General features: G+C 39.0%; 1 protein-coding gene across 1 annotated transcript in view; it reads left to right on the top strand.

The window, feature by feature from the left end:
• KIF16B (kinesin family member 16B) overlaps window positions 1-19077 on the top strand; it is a 133412-nt gene extending 114335 nt beyond the window's left edge. Inside the window, 2 exon segments of the mRNA XM_032682679.1 lie at window positions 2530-2613; window positions 17808-19077. Coding sequence (XP_032538570.1) covers window positions 2530-2613; window positions 17808-17966 — 243 coding nt within the window. The 3' untranslated portion in view covers window positions 17967-19077.
• The last annotated feature ends 288 nt before the right edge of the window (window positions 19078-19365 follow it).

The following is a 19365-nucleotide window of genomic DNA, read 5'->3' as shown; positions in this document are numbered from 1 at the left end:
CAGTAGATGATCAGTCCTTTGTAACAAGAAAAATCTTTTAAAGTGACATATATGTATGTATAGGTATGTTCTGTATACACACAGGTGTATTACAAACATAAGTAACTTACATGTGTGTGTCAAGAATAGTTCAGCACATTGTTGTTCTGATCTTGATGGTGGCTTTTATTATGTACAAAGTATTCAGATCCCCAGGTCTTGACCAGCAGTGAACTTATGATTTTCATTTAGGTACATGTTGTGACTTAGAATGTTTCAGAGCCAAGTTTACTGGCTGAGGCCTTTGTCTTGCATATTAAATTTATGCATGGTACTGATTTGGGAGTTTAGAAGTATTAAAATCATGTGAGTAGCTGCTTTGGTTTGAGAGAGTTTAGCAAAACTTAGTGGCTTTAGAAAATACAACTGTTTTTCTCCGAAGATATATCCAGAAAACTAAGAGATTAGGAAAACAATTAACCCAACCCAAAGTTGTGTAGAATCAGTCCCAAAATTCCTGTTAAGGTGAAACTTGATTTAGATAAAGAAATCATTCCTAATTTTAGTTGTAAGACCTTGCTTTGATTCTACAGAGTATGTCTGAGGATGTTGTAGCAGTAGGTTCATTGTGCAAATTGTTTTTTAACAGACACTATTTTAAAATTCTATAATGAAAGTATTTGTTAGCAAATAAATATAAAAACAATCTTCCTAGGGCCGAGAGGGGATTGTGTGGTAATTGTTTTACCTTGCTTGTTTCTGGTAGTGAAATGATGCAGTACTATTCAATAAAATACAATTTCTGCAGGGGTGGGATTTTGAAGTTTATAAAAATATTAGCACTTATAATCCTGTATAGGTGAAGAAGTGAGTAATGCAGTGAAAATAAGTCCCAAGGACATAATTATAGGATGCTGTTTGGTTGTGTACTGCTTGTCCTGCCAACATGAAGAAGCAGGCACACTGAGATGGAATATGGTTGGAGAAATCTGAGGAATATAATTGGGACATGCTGGCAAGATTGATGCAGAGCAGACATCTCTCCGTCTCCTCTGGTGCTCCTCATCTCTAAATCACTCATTTGAAGATGTCTAGCTATTTTTTTAAAATTATCCAAATTGGAGTTGAACCAGAGAATGGGAATAAATTATTTGTATTGCAGAATTCCTATGTATTTTAAAGATGCTTACGTTCAATGTTAATAATAGAGCTCCTCATTTAATTCAGTATATTGCTACTCTTTGTAACCAGCCATAAATTCTCTACAGTCCTGTATGTGCTGATAGACTAGAAGATGATGCATCTTTTTTATTAGTTCAATATCATCAAATAGCCAGGGGAATTCATGCAGGAGGCATTTTTACACAGGGCTTTCGTCTGCAAAACAACTCCAGCAATGCCAATGGGAGGTTGCATATTTCTATCTCATATGGTGAGTGCTGGGAAAAAATTGGGTTTGATGTGCTTTAAGTGCAAACACAAACTGTGGGGAGAGGACTTGCTTTCTCATGCATTGTTCCAGCAGCAGTGGCTTAGCAGACCAAGTTCTTTGGTACTTGTTACCAGCTCTCGAGTCTTTAGTGTGTTTTCCAGATATAGCCATCTGGAATTAGTTCAAGCATTTTATTTGTTGGTGTACAAGAAGGGCAGACAGTTCCCTCTCTCTCTCCCTTACCAGTTTTGCTTGCCACAGTTTCTACAGGATGGAAAAAGAAATGAGGGGATGGCTTTGAACATCTGTGTGAAAGAACTCCTAGAAGGACATATCTGAATATTTGTTTTTAGCAGTTGTGCCACTGGAAGATTTTCATTTTCAATGTGATAAATAGGATTTTGCATGCTTGTGTGGATTCTCTTCAGAAATTAAATCAGCTTCCAGTGTGGATGCACGTTTGAGTGGGATTGGGCTCCAGTTGAGTTACGTCTCAAGGAGTCCCATTCCCCGTCATCGTAACTGCCAGCCCAGTGTAGGTGCCTGGTTTCAGCGTGTCCTCACTGTCAGGGAAGAACTGGTAGTTCAAGGCACAGTGAAAGGTTGGGGTCAGGTGTCAGCTGGAGTCCAGCAATGCCATCTTCCAGGGCATGATTTCTTAGATCCAATGATCTTACATTTATGGTAGAACATAAGAAAAAGCAAACAAATTACACAACAGCACAGCTAGAGACATCAATTTTTAAGAGACTGAATGTAGTCCTTTAAGATTCACAGAATTCCTGCAGAGATCTTTCTTACTTCCTATTTGATGCTATCACATCACATTCAGATTGCAAATTTTTAATATTTATGTGGGCAATCAGTGGCAGTCCAATTCCCAAATTTTTTCTTTCAGTCACTCATTTATGACAAAACACGCTGTTATCTTAGCAGAACCACAGACAAGATCGTGCTAATGTCAGTAGAAACATGTAATGTGATATTTACTAGTAGCATATAGTGTAGCTCATGAGTATTTGGTTTTTTCTTCTTCCCAGTTGCTTTGTACTTTAAAGAGGATTTTCTCATTTGAGCTTGTCACTTCTGATGCCGATTCATGCTTTAATGTCTTCCAGCTTGCCACTTTAGAGTTCCCTCCAAAGAAGCTGTTTGGAAACAAGGATGAACGAGTGATTGCAGAACGACGGAGTCACTTAGAGGTAATGCCAGCTTTTTAACAGGCTTTTGTAGTGTGTTTAGGTGGAGTACTCTCTGCTTGACCAACAGAAACTGTTCCCATATGGTCAACATTAAATAGCCTGCTTTAAGTATTAAGTTACTTGCTGCCTCTTTTAACACAGGAGATGGCAGCAGTAGATTGCAAAGTAATGAAACATCTCTTAAAAAATAAATTACTCCTACTCTAAGAAAAAAAAAAAGCAACTCTTTAAAGATATTCATAGGAGGTACATTTATTTAAGGGGGAAAGGTGGTGGGTGAGGTAAGTGTTCACTGTAGACAGATGGTCTCTGTGCAAGACAAGATTAAAAAAATATATTACTATTTTAAATGCAATTTGTTAACTGAAGATTTACTTATTTTATCATAGTTACTATATCCAAATACCTCATGACAGAAGGAAAGCGATATTTAGGCATCTCTGAGTTTTATTTTGTAACCCAGCTTTCTGAATGTATTCTTTTTCTTTCAATTAATTTTAAAAATTAATTTTATTGTGGACAAGGTTATTGAGTTTGAGAGTTTGAGTTATTTTGCTGGTTCTGCAGTGCCATGTGGATTGCATAATTTTGAACTCCTATCACACATTAGGTCTTTATATTTCTATGTTAATGCATGTTTTATTGCAGCCCAGCGGCAGGAGGTGGGATTTTGGGAAAGAAGAAGAGGCGTGATCAAAGACTAAACTATACACCCTGCAACTATATTGTAGCCACATGGGGATTACTTGATCATGCAAGTCATTAGGAATTATATTCTTTGTAGAACTAAAATAGCATTAAGTAGAGCTTTAGAGAAATTAATATAAAAGTAAATTGCTTACAACTGGAATCTTTCCTTACATGTTTTGAATTTTTTCTACGTACTTCACCTTTTCTTTGATCTACCAACAAAACATCCTCCCACTGACTTTTGATGTGAGGTTGTCGTACATGGAGCATAGAATGTAATTTTTTTCTCTTTCACATCCTCAGTATACGGCATAAAGACACAGCCACATTCCAGTCTAGTACTCAATTTGCATATTTTTGTACCAGTAAGAAATTTATTCCCTTAATCTTTCTGACCTTTCATTGATTTAATAACAGGTTTTATTGTAATGTTTCTAATGTTAAAACTGCTGTGCATAGTGATGCTTTGATCCTAGTTATGTAGTACTTACAGCTCTCTATATAGCCAGGTTTAACTTAAGATTAAATTGTATCTATTTTAGCTAAATTCAGTCATTAAAACCTCATTACCTTTATATTTTGCAAGCATAATGATATATGACCATTGTTCACATGAATATATTTTGCCATATGCCACTTGGCCATGCCACTCAATAGTCCTGACAGATCACTCAGTGTTGAGGAACTGAAGATCTCCTGTGGCTAAGGGAAAGTTAAATAAAGAGGACAAGGAGCCAAGCAAATGTTAACAACCTTGCCATGAGGAATTCAATGCAACAAGCTGATCAAAATTCCCCTTATGTCCAGATCTCTAATCGTGATATTTCCTTTGCAGTGGTTTGTTGTGGCTTTGCCGACAGCTGGAAAGTTTCAGCTCATATAGCTGCAGCCTCCTTGGTGAAGAGTGAGAGAAACCACCTAGCAGTGATAGTTTCCAAAGTCATGGAATGCATCGAAGGCTCAAAGAACATCTTGAGTTGCGCTGTAAAAGTCGAAGTTCCATTGTGATAGTGGAAGGTGCTACAGGCACCAGTTCTGTTTAAAATGCTGGCTGTTCCTGCCTTGTGGTTTTTAGTCCAGTATGAACCTTGAGCACACTTCAGTGGCTAACTGGAAAGTAGTAAATGGATGGCTTTGCCTCTGTGAGGGACATAGTTTCTTGGCCTTTGGACCACAGCACATTTCTCATGTGGGAATTTGATCAGGAAGAAGGTGAGGGCGTTAGAGCTTGGTATCAAAGAGAAGCATGGCTTGTGCTCAGCTGGCTTTCATACCTGATCCTGTACCTTGATTTGCTGAAAAACCTTTGCAATCTCTTTCAAGCTTCACAGATGATGTGTTGATATGGCTGTAGTAGAGTATAGAAGCTTGTTTGGTTGTTCCACTTGGTTAGTCAAGAGCTGATGACTAAAACAGCGTTTTTAGAAAAGGCAAAGCACAGCTTCCAGACCAGCACAAATATTTTTCAACTTCTGAGCTGACTTTATTGACCAAAAATAAATGACAGCTTGACAAATACCAGTCCAATAAGTGTTTGAACAAATATTCTGTATTGTAAGATCATTAGAAGAGCTGTTATCCTGGTGGTGGATGATAAAGAAATTACTCTGCTCTTACAGTTTTTACATTAGATATTTATACATTTTCAATAGGCTGGGACTTCATCTCATTTTTCCTGAACTTTTTAGATTGAAGTAGCTTTGGCTAGTCCAGTGCTTCCCCCAGGTCATCTCTGAGCAACTGCAGTTTTCTTTGCACTTAATTAGATTTGTCCAAAACATTCTTTGAAGGACACTTTAGGAAGAGTTTAGTTTTTTCTACATGTCACCTCTCCGATTCTTGCGACAGTGAAAAAAGTGCTGACAACACCAGTGGGGTTTGTGATACATTTCAAGGCAACCGTAACTGGGGGGCTGGCTGTGGTAGGGTTTGCTTTGTTTTGAGATTGACACATAGTTACCTTATTTCAGCCTGTGATTAGAAGTGGGCATATTATGTCATAACGGAGATGAAATTACTCGGAGTAAAAGAATCCAGAAAGCCCCAAATTATGAGAATTGTGATTTTTAAATCCCAGTAAGTGCAAAGTTTATGTAAAACATTAAGTTCTTTTATTTATCCTAGCTGATACAAATGCTTGATAATGAAAAAGCTTCACAATGCCTTGTTTTAAGGAATGCACATTACATGTGCATGAATTATTTTTGTGTGAGGTGAAGCTGAGAAGTCATCTTTGATCTCCAGCATGATATGTAGTTGCAATGTAAATGTCATGGTTTTTCCCTATACATCTGAAGAGAAAACACCTAAATTGTATTTAAAATTACCTACCCAAAATACCCCGTTGCAATCTATTACTTTAGAATTTCATCAGGGACCTGTTGCAGGGCAAAACTCTAAATTAATTGTTCCGCAGTTTAAAGACTGTAATTTCACTTCAGAGCCAACCTTGCTTGATTAAATCCGCCTTAAATGAAACAGCCAAGAATTCTTTTGATTAAAGTTAATGAACAGAAGTTAGTGTGTACCTATCCTTTCATGCAATTAGAAATCAGTAGATAAGAGTATAGGATCCTTTTTTTTAAGTGAATTCAGATGATGTATATCCTTTTTTCGTATTTTTTTAAGCAAAAATTTCATAAAGGTAGCACTTGTCACAAGAAATAAGTGAGTCACTGAATGTATCTGTTCCTGTTTTAACTGCTAAGTCTTTTATTCTTTAGTGAGTTGCTAGATCTGTAAATGACAGTAAAAAGTTTTCCTGAAATCCCAGCTTCTTTGGATGCTGCATTTCTGTATCATATGATTCCCCTGATTATTTTTTTTTCCTTCTTTTAGACTCATGCTTTGTTGTGGTAATGAACATTATTGTTAGCCCCATTTTCCCATTGTGCAGACAGAAAAACTGGGCAGGAGCCTAGGCTGACATAGCAGATTGAGTTGTGTTTCTTGACTCCTTGGTCAGAAGCCTTGCAGTCATGCACTCAACTAGACCTTCTTTACTGCTCTTGTTCTCACCAGTGTGCTTAGGAAAAAGCGATTGCTATGTTGACAAAATCCCAACAGGTGATTGCTTAAAGTAAAACAAAAACTCTCCCAAGCCTCAGCCGGTCTCCTTGTCTCTGTTCCCTGTTTCCTTCTCCCTATTCCCAGGCCTGCATTTCTTCAGGTTGGTTTGCAGACAGCAGAGGAGAGCAAGCAAAATCCCCAATGGGCTTTTCAGGGAGGTATCAACAGACATTTCAAGAGTCAGTAGGAGTCATGTGTTGCCTTTTGGTGCCACTTACAGAGCTCAGGGAGTGAAAGTCAACCTGTGACAGTTTGGGAAGGTGAGCCTACGTCAAGTTTTGTAGGAGCACATACATCTGCCTGGCATTGCCTCTCCTCTTCTTTGTTGTTGGTACTTTGAACCTCTTTAAAAAATAGACGTGTTCAATTTATTTAAAATTAATAATACAGTTGTCCTTAACCTCCTCAATTCCTGGTGTCTGCTGATGAGGATTTCAATGATAGGTGTTACTGCAAGAGGCAGAAATAAATCTTGGAAGAGCTGCATAATTCAATTTTGCTGTCCACTCTGTAGCACTGGCTGGGGAGAGTATTGTAGACACTGAACTGGCTGAAATGTTGCTGTTACCTTCAGTCAAAATTAACCTTCCAAAAGTAGATCACCTTAGAAGCCAAGTCCTTTGTTTGGTTTTCAGTTTGCGTTTTCATTTGAGTTCCTTTGGAGGTGACGATTTCTAGGGTATTTTTGGTATAACACTCTAAAGTTAGCCATGCCGTCCTTCCCTTTTAAAAGTGAGAGTCTGCTGGGTTTTAATGGGTCCAGGAACCTGGTACTTAAGGAAAACAGGAAATAATGAAAATAGCACCTTTTGTTGAACTTGAATTCATTTTTATTATTTAAATGTCTTAGTAGTTTTCAAATTAACACCTTGGTGGCAACCAGCAAAAGAAACATCAGAGGATAAAAAAACCCTCAAAATACTTGTTGACAAATTTGGGCAAAAGAATATTCAAGTCTGCCAGAGACCTCATTTGTTGAGGTTTTCCTTGCAGTCATGAGGACAGAAATATTTAAATGAGATTTTAGATGATTCATCATCTGAATATTGAGTATGAACTTCATTAGCACATCCCTGCTAGCACACTGACTTTTGTTTCACAGGGCCATCCCTTAATATGTTTAACAACCTGCTTCATTCTAGTTACGGGTCAATTGATGTTTCTATTGCAAAAATCCGATCAAGTGAGGTTTAAGTTACCATTTCTGTTTGATTTTTTTTTCCCCCTCACTGACTCCAGTCACAAAGGCTTTTCAAAGCTACCATATACATATTTGTTCAAAGTGATTATTGAAAAGAAATTATTAGACTTGGGTATCAGCTTACAACAGCATCCCTAATACCAAAGCTTTTTAAAAGGAGCTTTAAAGGCAGCTACTCAGCAGCCTGGCTCTTACAGATTGAATGTTTGCTTCTGATAGACCATTTGTAAGTACTTTTCTTAGCAGCATCTAGATGAGATGGACTTCAGAACGCATTCAGAATACATTTGGTAATCATTGGAAGATAAAAGAAAGGTCTTCTTTTTTTTTTTACAGACATGAATGCACACCAGAAATGACTGCCAGTGCAAAAGTAAACTGCTGCAAATGCTGGTGTTTGATAATCCTAGAGAGGCTTGTTTCATACCCATAGTCTGAACTACAGAGTGCAATATCTTGGAGTGATGGTTTTAATTTCCCACTAGAGGAATAGGGATGCAGTGGGAGCAGGGAAGGAAAGAGCACAGGTGCATCCACAAAGATAAGAGGGTGTGTGGTTGGGCCATATTGTGAATATCAATATATGAAATCCATAGTTATATGGATAGTTATATGAAATCCATGTCATAGATCACTTTCTGTTAGGTACAATTAGTCTATACTAAGTGCCTTTCATAATCTCTAGTAACCGTTGAAAAATTTAAGAACAAAAATAACTGCTTTTCAGCAACAACACTAAAGTCTTGCCTTGCCTGCAGACAGTAAGACTTTGCATTTAGCCATCTGAGAGCAATTCCACACGTTGGGTCCCCATCCGTCAGTCTTCATGGCTTTTCTGGTTTTGAAGCATCAGCCCTCAAAAAAGTTGCAGCTTTCAGCACTGAAGCATTTAATCTTTTTTGGGTGGTTCTTTTTCTTTTGTAAGACCCAGTTTGCCACAGCTCGTGGGTTGAAAGGAAAGGGACAGGGCACTGCAAAGGGGCTAGGACACAGTCGAGGGTGAAGGAGTAATGCCGAATTTATTAAGGGAAACACAGACTTATATAGGGTGACTTTAGGGGTTGGGCCCAAGCAAGGGGAGGAGGGAAGGATTGACAGGTCAGGAGAGGTAGGGATTGGATATTAGGACTAGGAGGGGTGGTGACTTTGGGTATCTGGGGGAAAGGGCCAATGGGAGCTACCTCTGCACTGCAGCAAACTGTAGCTAATCACAGGCAGAGGAGTGGGAAAGCAGGGGAGAGCAACAGGCTCTGGCGGGAAAACTGTGAGGGGAGGAAGGAGACAATATGGAGGACAGGGTTTTAAAACAACAACCAGGGGCACAAACACACTGATAACTCCACAACAATAAACTGAGGTCAACTGGTAACAACTGGGGTAACAGGGATATAACTGTCCAGTCCATGTACAGCCCCTTTTAGGCTGGAAAAGTCCATTCCAGTGGTAAAAGTCTCTTTAGGAATTATAAATTCTCCTCCACGCCTGATATCTCTCCCATTCCTCTCGGTTGTTCTCTTCATCGTCCCCAACACCAGTTGGCTTCAAAAAGTGAATAAATAAAATTAATTTTACATATTGATTACAGTCACTAGATACAAAGAAGCAGAAATTAGGACTTTGTGTAGGTCAGTAGTTGATCCCATACCAATAAAATGTTACTTTGATTAAATACCATAGGCTCTCAGCCAGGCCCACAGCAATACAAGACATTATTTTTATAATAGGAACAGATGATAAAGATGATTGTTTAGAAGGAGTGAAAGCCTGGGGTTATATTCTGAATGAGTTAATTTTAAGCTCTGGTCCAACAAGCTATTGGATGCAGAAAGAATGATGAGCGTAAGCAGCCCCTTGGTCCCATTTGCTCCAACTCAAGATGTTATTCAAGATCAGGTCTGAAACCCCATTTTGCAGAGTTTGCTATAGGTAACTTAGCATAATATACATTCCCCTTGACAAGAATTTTGGTGTTTCTTTAGCTGTATAACTTCATATCCCTACCTCAAAAATGATCTTTTGAGATCAGATGTTTATGTCCATTGCAACCAGAATTAAATAGGATTTGCACTTTGGAGGCATTTGGTTTTTTTCTTTCCTTTTTAGATATTTCAGAGTATCAGGAAATAAGGAGGTATGTTTATCATGATTTAGTAAGTTTAGAATATGTGACAGCATATAGTTTGAGCTCCAGTTTAGCTCCAGATCTAATGTATTTTGCTGTCAGGTCAGAATAAATTGCCCAAGATCCCCCTACAAATCAAGTTTTGAAGTTGTGTACCTTTATCTCGGTCTCCAGTAATGGCTCTCCACATTCAGATGTGGGCAGATGAATAAAGGGGGTGCTTAGCCAAGGACACTAGATTGAACTCGGTGCTATCCCTTTTCAAAGCCAGCACATCAGTCATCCTCCAGCATCTGATTTCACCAGAGGAAGCAGAGGGTGATGCATGTCAAGTGCTTTGGTAGCTGTTTGCCAAGGCCGCTCCAGCAGACGACACGCTGTCACTGCCGGCCCAGGGATGCGTGGTAAATTCAATCCTGTTGTTATTCTTTCTGAATAAATTTTGACAAGACTTGGTTTGACTTGTGCTCTGGAGAAAAGATGGGTTTCCTTCACTAGTCAGGTCTGTTTTGATCCTTTTCAATACAGCCACTCACTTCCTAAAGACGACTCACACTGATAGAGCACCTGTAAATGATAACTCTTGCTGCCTTTTTTTTCACTTTCCTGCCAGCCTACAATCCAGTTTTGATTGGAGCTGCCTAAAGCCAATAAGTATAAGCTTTTAGCATGCAGACATTGTAAGAAATATGAAGTCCTGTGGATTTTAAATGAATTTCAGGCAGAATAAGATTGTAATTTGGGATGTAGACTGTCTTCAGAAGTTAATTCAACTGATGTGGCATAATAGTAATTCAGCATAATGTGCTCATGCCATTAGACTTGCACAGAAAAATGCTCCAAATAGCTATAATGAATAGTTTGGATTTTGAAAACCTGGGAGAGCAATTTCACCTTGATTCATAACTGGCATCTCTCAGAATACATGTACATTAAGAAAATTCAAAAAGGTGTATGAATTCAAGTAAATTTCAGTACCACCTTGGGTAAAGTTAAGTTTTAGTGGCAGTCAAACACTTCTGGAAATGTAGTGGTAGAATCTGCTTTCACCTGTACAGCTGTGGAGGAAACTAACCCTGATTCACAGAATCTGCATTATGCTGTGCATGAAAAACATAGACAGACTTTCTCAAGGGGATAAAAATGTAAGTTCTAGGGTTTTTTAAATGGAATTTAGTCTGGTTAAAGAGCTTGATTCTTACCTGCTTAGTTCCACAGTCATTTAGGTACCTCTAAGCGTGCTGTGTATGGTATTGCTGCATCTCTCTCTGCTTTGGGTAAAGTCCAGCCCCAACACAGACTTCTGCAGTGTTAGTGCCACTGCAGAGACAAGAAGTCAAGTCTCCATCATTCAGCTTTGTAGCTCCAACAACAGCAATGGCTTTCAAAGTAAAATTCTGGTTTTATAGATCCAGCATTTACAGCCATGTTAATATTTGGGGTCTGTATAGGTAAATCAATTCACTAACAAAAGAGCTACATTACATTTTTGGTAGGAGCTTGCAGTCTCACCTCCTCCCATCTAGCTTCTTAGCAAACAAGTTCAGTCCAACAAGTTAAGAGCTTATATATGTGTGTCACAGTCAAATTGGCAAGATATTTGCTAGTAAATCAAAAAACCCAACCTAGCATAATTTGCCACACTTGCATTATTTCTGTTAAGAGATGCTTGTAATGTAGGATTTGTTTGGGATGGAAAGTGGTGTGTGGGGTGGAGTTGTACATGCAAACACTCAGGGTAAGATGATACTGACTGGGATGTTCTCGATCAATCTACTTATTTATTTATTTTTTTCGCTGACTACTAGGCATTACCTGTAAACAGCCTTGCTTCTGATTAGACCTAATCAAAGTGAGCAGGAAGGGTTTGATTAAAACGAGCCAATCCTTTATTCTCAGCTTGTGTTTATCCAACCATGAACCTAATTAATGCCTGTCAATCTGAAGCAATTAACCCCCCCCTTTAGTATATGACTAACCCAGTGGTGACTTGTCATTTTCAAACATGTGAATCTGTCTGTTCTCCTGAGAAATCTCTTTGTGCTTATGCAAGTCATGTGTGACTCAAGCAAGTTCTCTGATACATCGGACAGACACATTCTGGAGACATTTGTCACCTCTGGCTCCTCAAGAAGGCTTTGCACTGCTTTGACAGTGTCTAGTACTGCAGGTTTTTTGTAAGGAGAATCCAGCCATCCTGGTCTTTCAGCAAAAGATCCTGGTCCAGGTGATCCTGTCATAATTTTAGAAGCCTTGTCTCCCAAATTTTTCCACAGAAATAAGATCCTTCAGGCACCAGGTAGTCTCCCAGGCAGTAAGTATTTTTCTCATTGCTCTGAAATCGCAGCTGCACGGAATGACCCTAAGGGTATGTGCAGAGATAAATGTGTGCAGATCCAGAGGTGACATTAGGTGCTTCCTGAGGGGCCTGAAATATCACTTGAGATATTGAATATCGCTCACTGTTCCTCTCACATACTTTACTCACATCTGCTTTATGGTATCTTGCAATATATGTCAAGGTGTTGGGGAAAAGAATTGAAGCATTGTGTTTTCTTTATTAAAAAAAAAAAAAAAAAGAAAACCCCACAGAAGACCAGAATGTTTCTGAGCAAGTTCTATCTGGTAAGTGGAGAATTGATATGAATCTGGAATTGATGGAGGTGAAGGTACTAGTTGTAGCCCATGTATGGTCCCCCATCCTTTTGGAATGCTGTCCTCCAAAGTAATGCCACCTCATATTCTGTACTCTTGCTATCTGCAAATTCTTTCCCTGTTTGCTCAAATTTAATAAATCCAGAAATGGATCTGAAACTACTGTGAGAGCTATGAGAGCATTATTCTGGCAATTACTCACTCCTGATTAGCAAGTTTAGCCTTAGGTGGTCCCTGAGGGAAGGGCAGATGGTTTGAGCAGCAGACATAAGGGAGAAGCTTAACTATGGTGAAGCAACTTGTGACCTGGAGGGCTGAGCTATCCTTGCAGACTGCAGGAGGAACCTGCACGTTAAAACACCCCACTTTGGACAGCTTGAATACACCTTGTAATGTCGGGGTATTTGGCATAAGAGAACCTGCTCCCTTGAAATTCAGTTTGTAAAGGAACTTCCTGTATTGTGGCTAATGGCCTTCCCTGTCCTCCACACCTGACCCAGATAATCCAGTCCTGTGTGGTGGTGGAGATATGGTGTGTGTCCTGGATTAAGCAGAGCTGGCTTAGCTTGCAGCCGTTTTTGTAAGAGTTCACTCCACTCCTAATTTACCTCCCTGTAGAGTGTCTTAATTCCCTCTGACTTTTGCCAGTAAGCAAAGAACAAAACACAAGGAAGTAGTAGATCCAATGAGAAGTTTGAATGCTATTTCTCTTGGTAAGTTGTACATTTTCTTACTGTGTTCTATATAAAACATCTCCCCAGACAGGGCCCTTTGCCAACCTGAAGTCTCCGTGGCACACCATCACCTGTCAGTACCATTTCAGCCCAGCTTTGTTTTTGTCAAAAGGCTGTAGTTAGTGACAATAGCTGGCGTTTCTGCAGTTTTGAAAAACCACTCTGGAAGTAATTTTTTTCTCTTCAAGACATCAATGGAAAGGTCTAAAATGGAGAAAGTTGGTTAATTTGGGGAAGGATCCCCAAATATTCATTTTTCCTTTGCTGTGCCCAACAATTACTTTCTGGGAGACAAACGCAGGAGGAGATGCGCTCCCTTTTCTGCATTCCATCCAGCTCCCTTTGCATGCCTTGTCTTCTAAACAGGTCCTTATTTTTATGATCACAGATTGGAAGCGAAGCATGTGCCTGTCTGCTTGTTTTGAGGTACAGTCTTCCTCAGGAAGATCTGACTTTGCAAATACCTAATTACAGCACAACGTGGTTTTTCAGAGTCAAGGAATATGCTTCAGTCTGTCTGGTTTGGGGTGTTTGGTTTCTTTTTTTTGGTAATCAGATTCCTATCCTATAGAAAACAGCTGTGATACCTGCGTATGCTTTGCTCTATGAATAATTCAAATCAAAGTCTGATTTAAAGCCTGCAGTGCTTAGCACTAGTCGACAGAATAATTATGTGATTGGTGCTGAGAGGAACTAGCATCTATATTAAAGGGGGAGAGGAGCCTATGCTAAAGTTAGATGAGCAAGTTAATTAGTCCTGCCTCTACCACCAGTGACCTTCGGTGACCTTGTGGTAGGGCTTTTGACTGTCACATTGATGTATAGGTGTTGAAAACTTGGTATTGTTTCAAAGAATCCCCAAAGCCTTGTAAGGTTTATCTTATTAAAGTTTGTGGTGCTTTCAGCTCTGGCATATATTAGCAGGTGGTATGTCTAATGCTAACTGTAAAATGTAACTTTTAAAGAATTTTAAACACTGACTTTTTTGAGGGAATGGCTAGAAATAGCAGTATGAAAGCAAAAGCTCTAAGTTTTTTCGCTTTCTACAAGTACCAGAGTTGATGAGTTTTTAAACACATCAAATTTTAATGAAAAAATCCAGTTCTTGCTAAGCTCTGCTATTGGTCTCTGATGCTATTGCTGTTTGTAATGGATTAGGAGAACAATGTCGCTGAACTAAGTTCCTCTTTAATATGCCACAATTGAAAGGATGATAAGAAGAATTCCACATTTCATAAAGCTTTTTGATTGTAATAACTTTAATAACTTTAAATTAAGTTATGGCTTCGTATTGAAATGTATAAAATTATGAGGTTCCCACATCACGAAGTAGTGCAAAAAACATTAGAATGACTTTGCTGTGCTGATGGATTGAGCTCAGGATGAACACTGGCCTATTGCTAAAAAGGTGAACCCTATTAAAATGATTTTTAATAAGCTTTTAAAATGGTTGTCATTTTGCTATTTGCATAATTAAAAAGGAGGAAAACTACTCAGATAAGTAAAGAAAGAAAAACCTTTGGGTTTCTCCAGTTTTGTTTCACTTGTAAAGTTAAAATTTGCAGATACAGCTGCCATAAATTTTAAATTAAAGGGCATGCAAATTGTATTGCCTTCTAAGAGGGCAGAATCCTGCTTTTCCTATTTTGGATTGTTTTTTTAACCTGCCTTTCTAGCTCTGTTTTGTACTCTAAACTAGTTCCTGAGTGTGTGTTTAGCCTGAACAACCAAACACTACTGATGTGTAAGTTGCCCATTTTACATCCCTGTTACAGTTCCAGGGTCCTGTGCCCTCACACTGAGACGTTTACAAACGAATCATTAGGATACTTTCCAGCAAACCAGCAGCGTAGCAGGTTGGATGCTATTAGTGAAATGAAACTCCAAAGTGTATTTGGAAGAACACTGATTACCAGGCTAAATAATCCAGAACAAATGGCCAGAGTTTTGAAAGGCTAACAAATGAAAATCAGTAATAAAACTGAGCCTTTTGGAATATTTTAGCAGTTAACTAGTTTTTTCTTTCCGAGATAATCATGCAAACCTAGTAGCTGTAACGTAGTGCACAGGGACAATGATTTAGTTGCTATCAGTAGGAAGCAAATCAGTACACTAATTTTTATAAAATTTGGACATGTTTCTATGAAGGCAGCCTGAGCTTGCCAGTCCCTGCTAAGAAATTTTTTTCAAGGAACACATCAAAAGATACCAGTGCTTCCCACCTAGTTTTAACTCAACACAAATAACACTATTCTGTAAATAGAGAAAAATTGTGTCTGCTGCTGGAAGTGGATTTAATATGAAAGCTTTGAAAACAGCTTTTCTCCTGCCCATCAAGTCCTGACAGAGGGGATCCTTTCATCTAGCCTTGCTCCCACTCCAGCTGCTTGCAGTGGCCTCCTGGGTTGCAGTGTTGAATCCCCTCTGGATCTCTAAGAAAGTTTTCTTTCTGTCATTTCTGGCACTTGTTGTTGCTGTGCTGCTCCACTCCCAGCGTGCTGTGGCCCTCATCCTCTCCCTATCCCATCTGAATTTGCCCACATTGCAGCCAACAGGACAGAGCAACCTTCCCCTGTGTTGTCCAGCCACAGCTCTTTCATCGAGGCATATGCTTGTGGTGTGAGCAAACACTTCTGCCGTCAGTCAGCGTTCCCCTCACTCCAGGACCTCCCTCCCAGCCAGCATCTTTGGGCAGAGCAGCCTGTATTTCAATGAAGCAACAGCTTCTTTGTGTCAAGGGCACACCAGCTCTGGGCTATCTTAACACATCAGCATTGCAAACAAGGGCAAATGCAGATCTGGGTTTTATAAGTGTGCTAATTTGCTCAGAGGTGGTTGTTGAAGAGCACATAATACCAAGCCATATGGCAGGAAACCTTCATACAAAATTAATTCCATCATTATCTGGTAGAGTCTGCTTGTTGCCATTTTCCCGAGGATCTTTTTCATATTCAAAGAACCTGTGATACTCACTGAGCAACTCTGGAGCACAGATCTGGGAAAAGAAGTGTGCCTGCAGTTCCTAGTGTTTTCCTGTCACATAAGTGTATATTTAGAGCAGAGGGATTTTTTTTACTCTGCCATTAGAGCTATCATGCCAAAACAATGAGTAATGGCTTTACAGGAAAGGCATGACAGTCAATTATCTGGCCATACATACCAAGGTGAATGCAATAGGTCTTGTAATGTGTCCAGCGAGATATTTTGGTACCTTTGAGCCTTTGGTAGCCATAAACTGGAATCACTGCAGTAACTTTTCAGCACAGTGCTAAAATTCTAACATGTTTTACATTTGATTTTCTACCATATTCATTCTTCAGGCATTACTGGTTTGGGACTTTTTTAAAGAACCTTACTTTGAGAACTAATTGTGATAAATGTTGATATGACATCTGTTGCTCACTTTAAATTACCTCTTAGTCTGTTGGAATTCATCTTGAAGGCACTTTTGTAATGAATTTTTTTTTAATGAACATTAATACAACCTGTCGCAGATCTGAATATAAAAGAAAATTCTCCTACCAAGAGAATAGTTTATGTTCCAGCTGCTTTTTTTTGTTGTTGTTGTTTTCCTGCTTTCTGTGATATTAATACAGATGGTTTCCAAGGTACCCAAAAAGATAATAGGTTGTTACAGTTTGGAGGAATTCACCTTCGGAAGCGAGTGAATAATTAGGACAGTTTCCTGAACAAACCATTTCCATGACCCCAGAGCTGCTGCATTCAAATGACTAAACCTTGTGTTCTTCAGAGGAGAATGTGCTTCTCTGTCTTGCAGATATAATTCCCACTGAATCCCAGATTAGTGAATAATTTCATGAGTTATGACTTTCTGTGGTCAGTCTGTAGCAGAGCAAAGGAGTTTATCTCTGTGCTCCAGATGGTATTTCCTTTACAGCTATTTGGATGATGTAGGGTATTTTTTAGCACCTGTCTGATCAACTGATCTACAGTGTTTCATTCAAAAGATATAAATATGACTTATTAAGTCATGCTAAATGTGAAGGAAGTATAATCACGTTTGTGAAAACTAACTGTGTTAATGTACAGCTGCCACAGCTTCTGTGGGTACAAATGACTGCGAGTGGCACAGAGGTTGGTGAATATTAACTTCTGGGATGGGAAGGATCTTACACATGCTTCTCATGTGTAAGCCAAAAAAACCCGAAATTTCAAGGGCAGCTCAGTGAAAAGATGCTGGTAGGTTCTGAGATAATATGGAATCTTTCTGCAGATGGCCTTGATCAAAACAAATCCCATTTGGGGTTTGTGGAGGCTTTATGAGCGAAAGATTGTTGAAGCCCTTTTGTGTCCATATGTAGTGAAATTCCTGCAGAATAGATTTGAGGTTTGCACCTGCTATGGTGTTTGGTAATGCTAGACAACAGTATTAGCGGGTCATGATTAGCAGAAAGCATTACATGACTGCAGAATAAACCAGACAGCACCACACAGGCACAGAATAGAAGAGTTGCAAAGCTGGGCAGAGGAAGAAAGTGAAAAATACTTATTGTCTGCTTTTCCTGAGCTCAATACACACATTTCAGTAGACCTATTTTATGAATGGATTTGCATGCTGATGTTTATTAAAAGGACTATTCACAGGCCATGGCGATCTTGTTTCTTTTTTATTTTTTTACACTGGTGTTCATTTAATTCTTCAAAGTGATTGTAATCAATTTGATCAAGTAAACCTTACAACATTTTGCATTTCCTTCCACAGAAATACCTCAGGAGCTTTTTCTCTGCCATGCTGAAATCTCCATCATCTCCACTGCACATCGATAAGGTGGGGCTGACACTGTCCAAATACACCATCTGCGAGTTCTCACCCTTCTTCAGGAAAGGCGTTTTTGACTACAGCAGCCATGGGACCAGCTGACTTTTGGGCCAGGATCCTTGCTGGAGAAATGCAGTCAGAGTGGTGCCTTCACTTCCATGGTGTGAGAGGAATGAGAGGAAGGACAAAAAGCTGTTTTCCTCTGTACTTGGAAAATTGCATCCAAACAACACCAAAAAGAGAGACAGCTATACCCCAGTGCTATCCCATGTCCTTTACCAGCTCTCATTTTAGTGCCTGCGTTTTCGTGGCATGGGATATACGGACATTTTGGTGTGAGTTGTTCTGTTAATACAGTACAAAGATTCTGACTCTCCTGATGAGTTTGGAACCCCTTCTTGGCAGGAGTGCTTCCTTCCCATTTGCTCAGACAATTTGTTCTGGTAGTTCGAGAGCATCTCATGTTTACCGTGGCAGTGTGTCATGCTGATAGAGGGTTTCCGAGCAGCCTTTTGGTTTCTGTCCAAGCTGTTCCTTAAAGAACAGTTTCTCTTTTGTTTCTTTACAGCATTCTGTCGTGTTTAAGGTAATGCTCACACTCCACTGTTGTTTCAATTTCTTTTCCCCTTCCAGATACACATTTTAACTATTTGACTGTATAATTGTATAGTTTCCCTGAGAAGAATTGAAGGGCCTGGGTAACTTGAATGTTTACAAAAATATATGCAGCAGAAAGAATAACCCTGTCAAAGTCTTCCACACTTGGTTGTTTTGAGGCAGAACAAATCACTCACCATTAATGAAGAAGCAGAGGAAGCAATAGTTACCGAAGAACATGGTCAGCATCTTTTCAGATTTCCTAATTACTAAGACTGTAAGTGGAAACCCTGCACTGTACAGAACTCATAGCTATGCATAAAGCTTATGCAAAGTGCTATATATAATTTTTTTAAATAGCTTCCTCACAATAGCTGTAAACCCAAAATTTTATTTGCATCAGTTAAAATTTGCAGGATTTGACTATTAGTACTTTAAAATTACTCAGGACTCATTCAGACTTGCACATGTATATATAGATAGAATTAATTTTATATTGCTGCAGAATCAAAAATATCTGTACACTGGAATTGATTATGTGTACAGGTTAATGTATAATTGGTTGTATAAAAATCAGAATTGAATGACTTCTAGCTATTAAAATGCATAAGGAAAAGCAAGTTTCATGTGTTGTTCTTTCAGAGTGTGAAGCATTGTTTCTGAGGTGCCATCACTGACCACTGGTAGCTTGTGGTAATGAAATTATTTCATGTTACAGAAAATTATCAGTAAAACCTAAAGTAACAACACTGGTGACATTTTTATTTCATGACCTAAATTATAGGAACAGTAATGTTTTACATTTTATGAGATACATCCACAGTCCTGAAGGAACTGGCCAAGGAAGTGGCTAAACCACTATCCATCATGTTTGAGAAGTCATGGCAGTCCAGTGAAGTTCCAA

This window comes from Chiroxiphia lanceolata, chromosome 3 (assembly GCF_009829145.1).
Source record: "Chiroxiphia lanceolata isolate bChiLan1 chromosome 3, bChiLan1.pri, whole genome shotgun sequence".
Lineage (NCBI taxonomy): Eukaryota > Metazoa > Chordata > Aves > Passeriformes > Pipridae > Chiroxiphia > Chiroxiphia lanceolata.
This window is presented reverse-complemented; position numbering and strand designations above follow the sequence as displayed.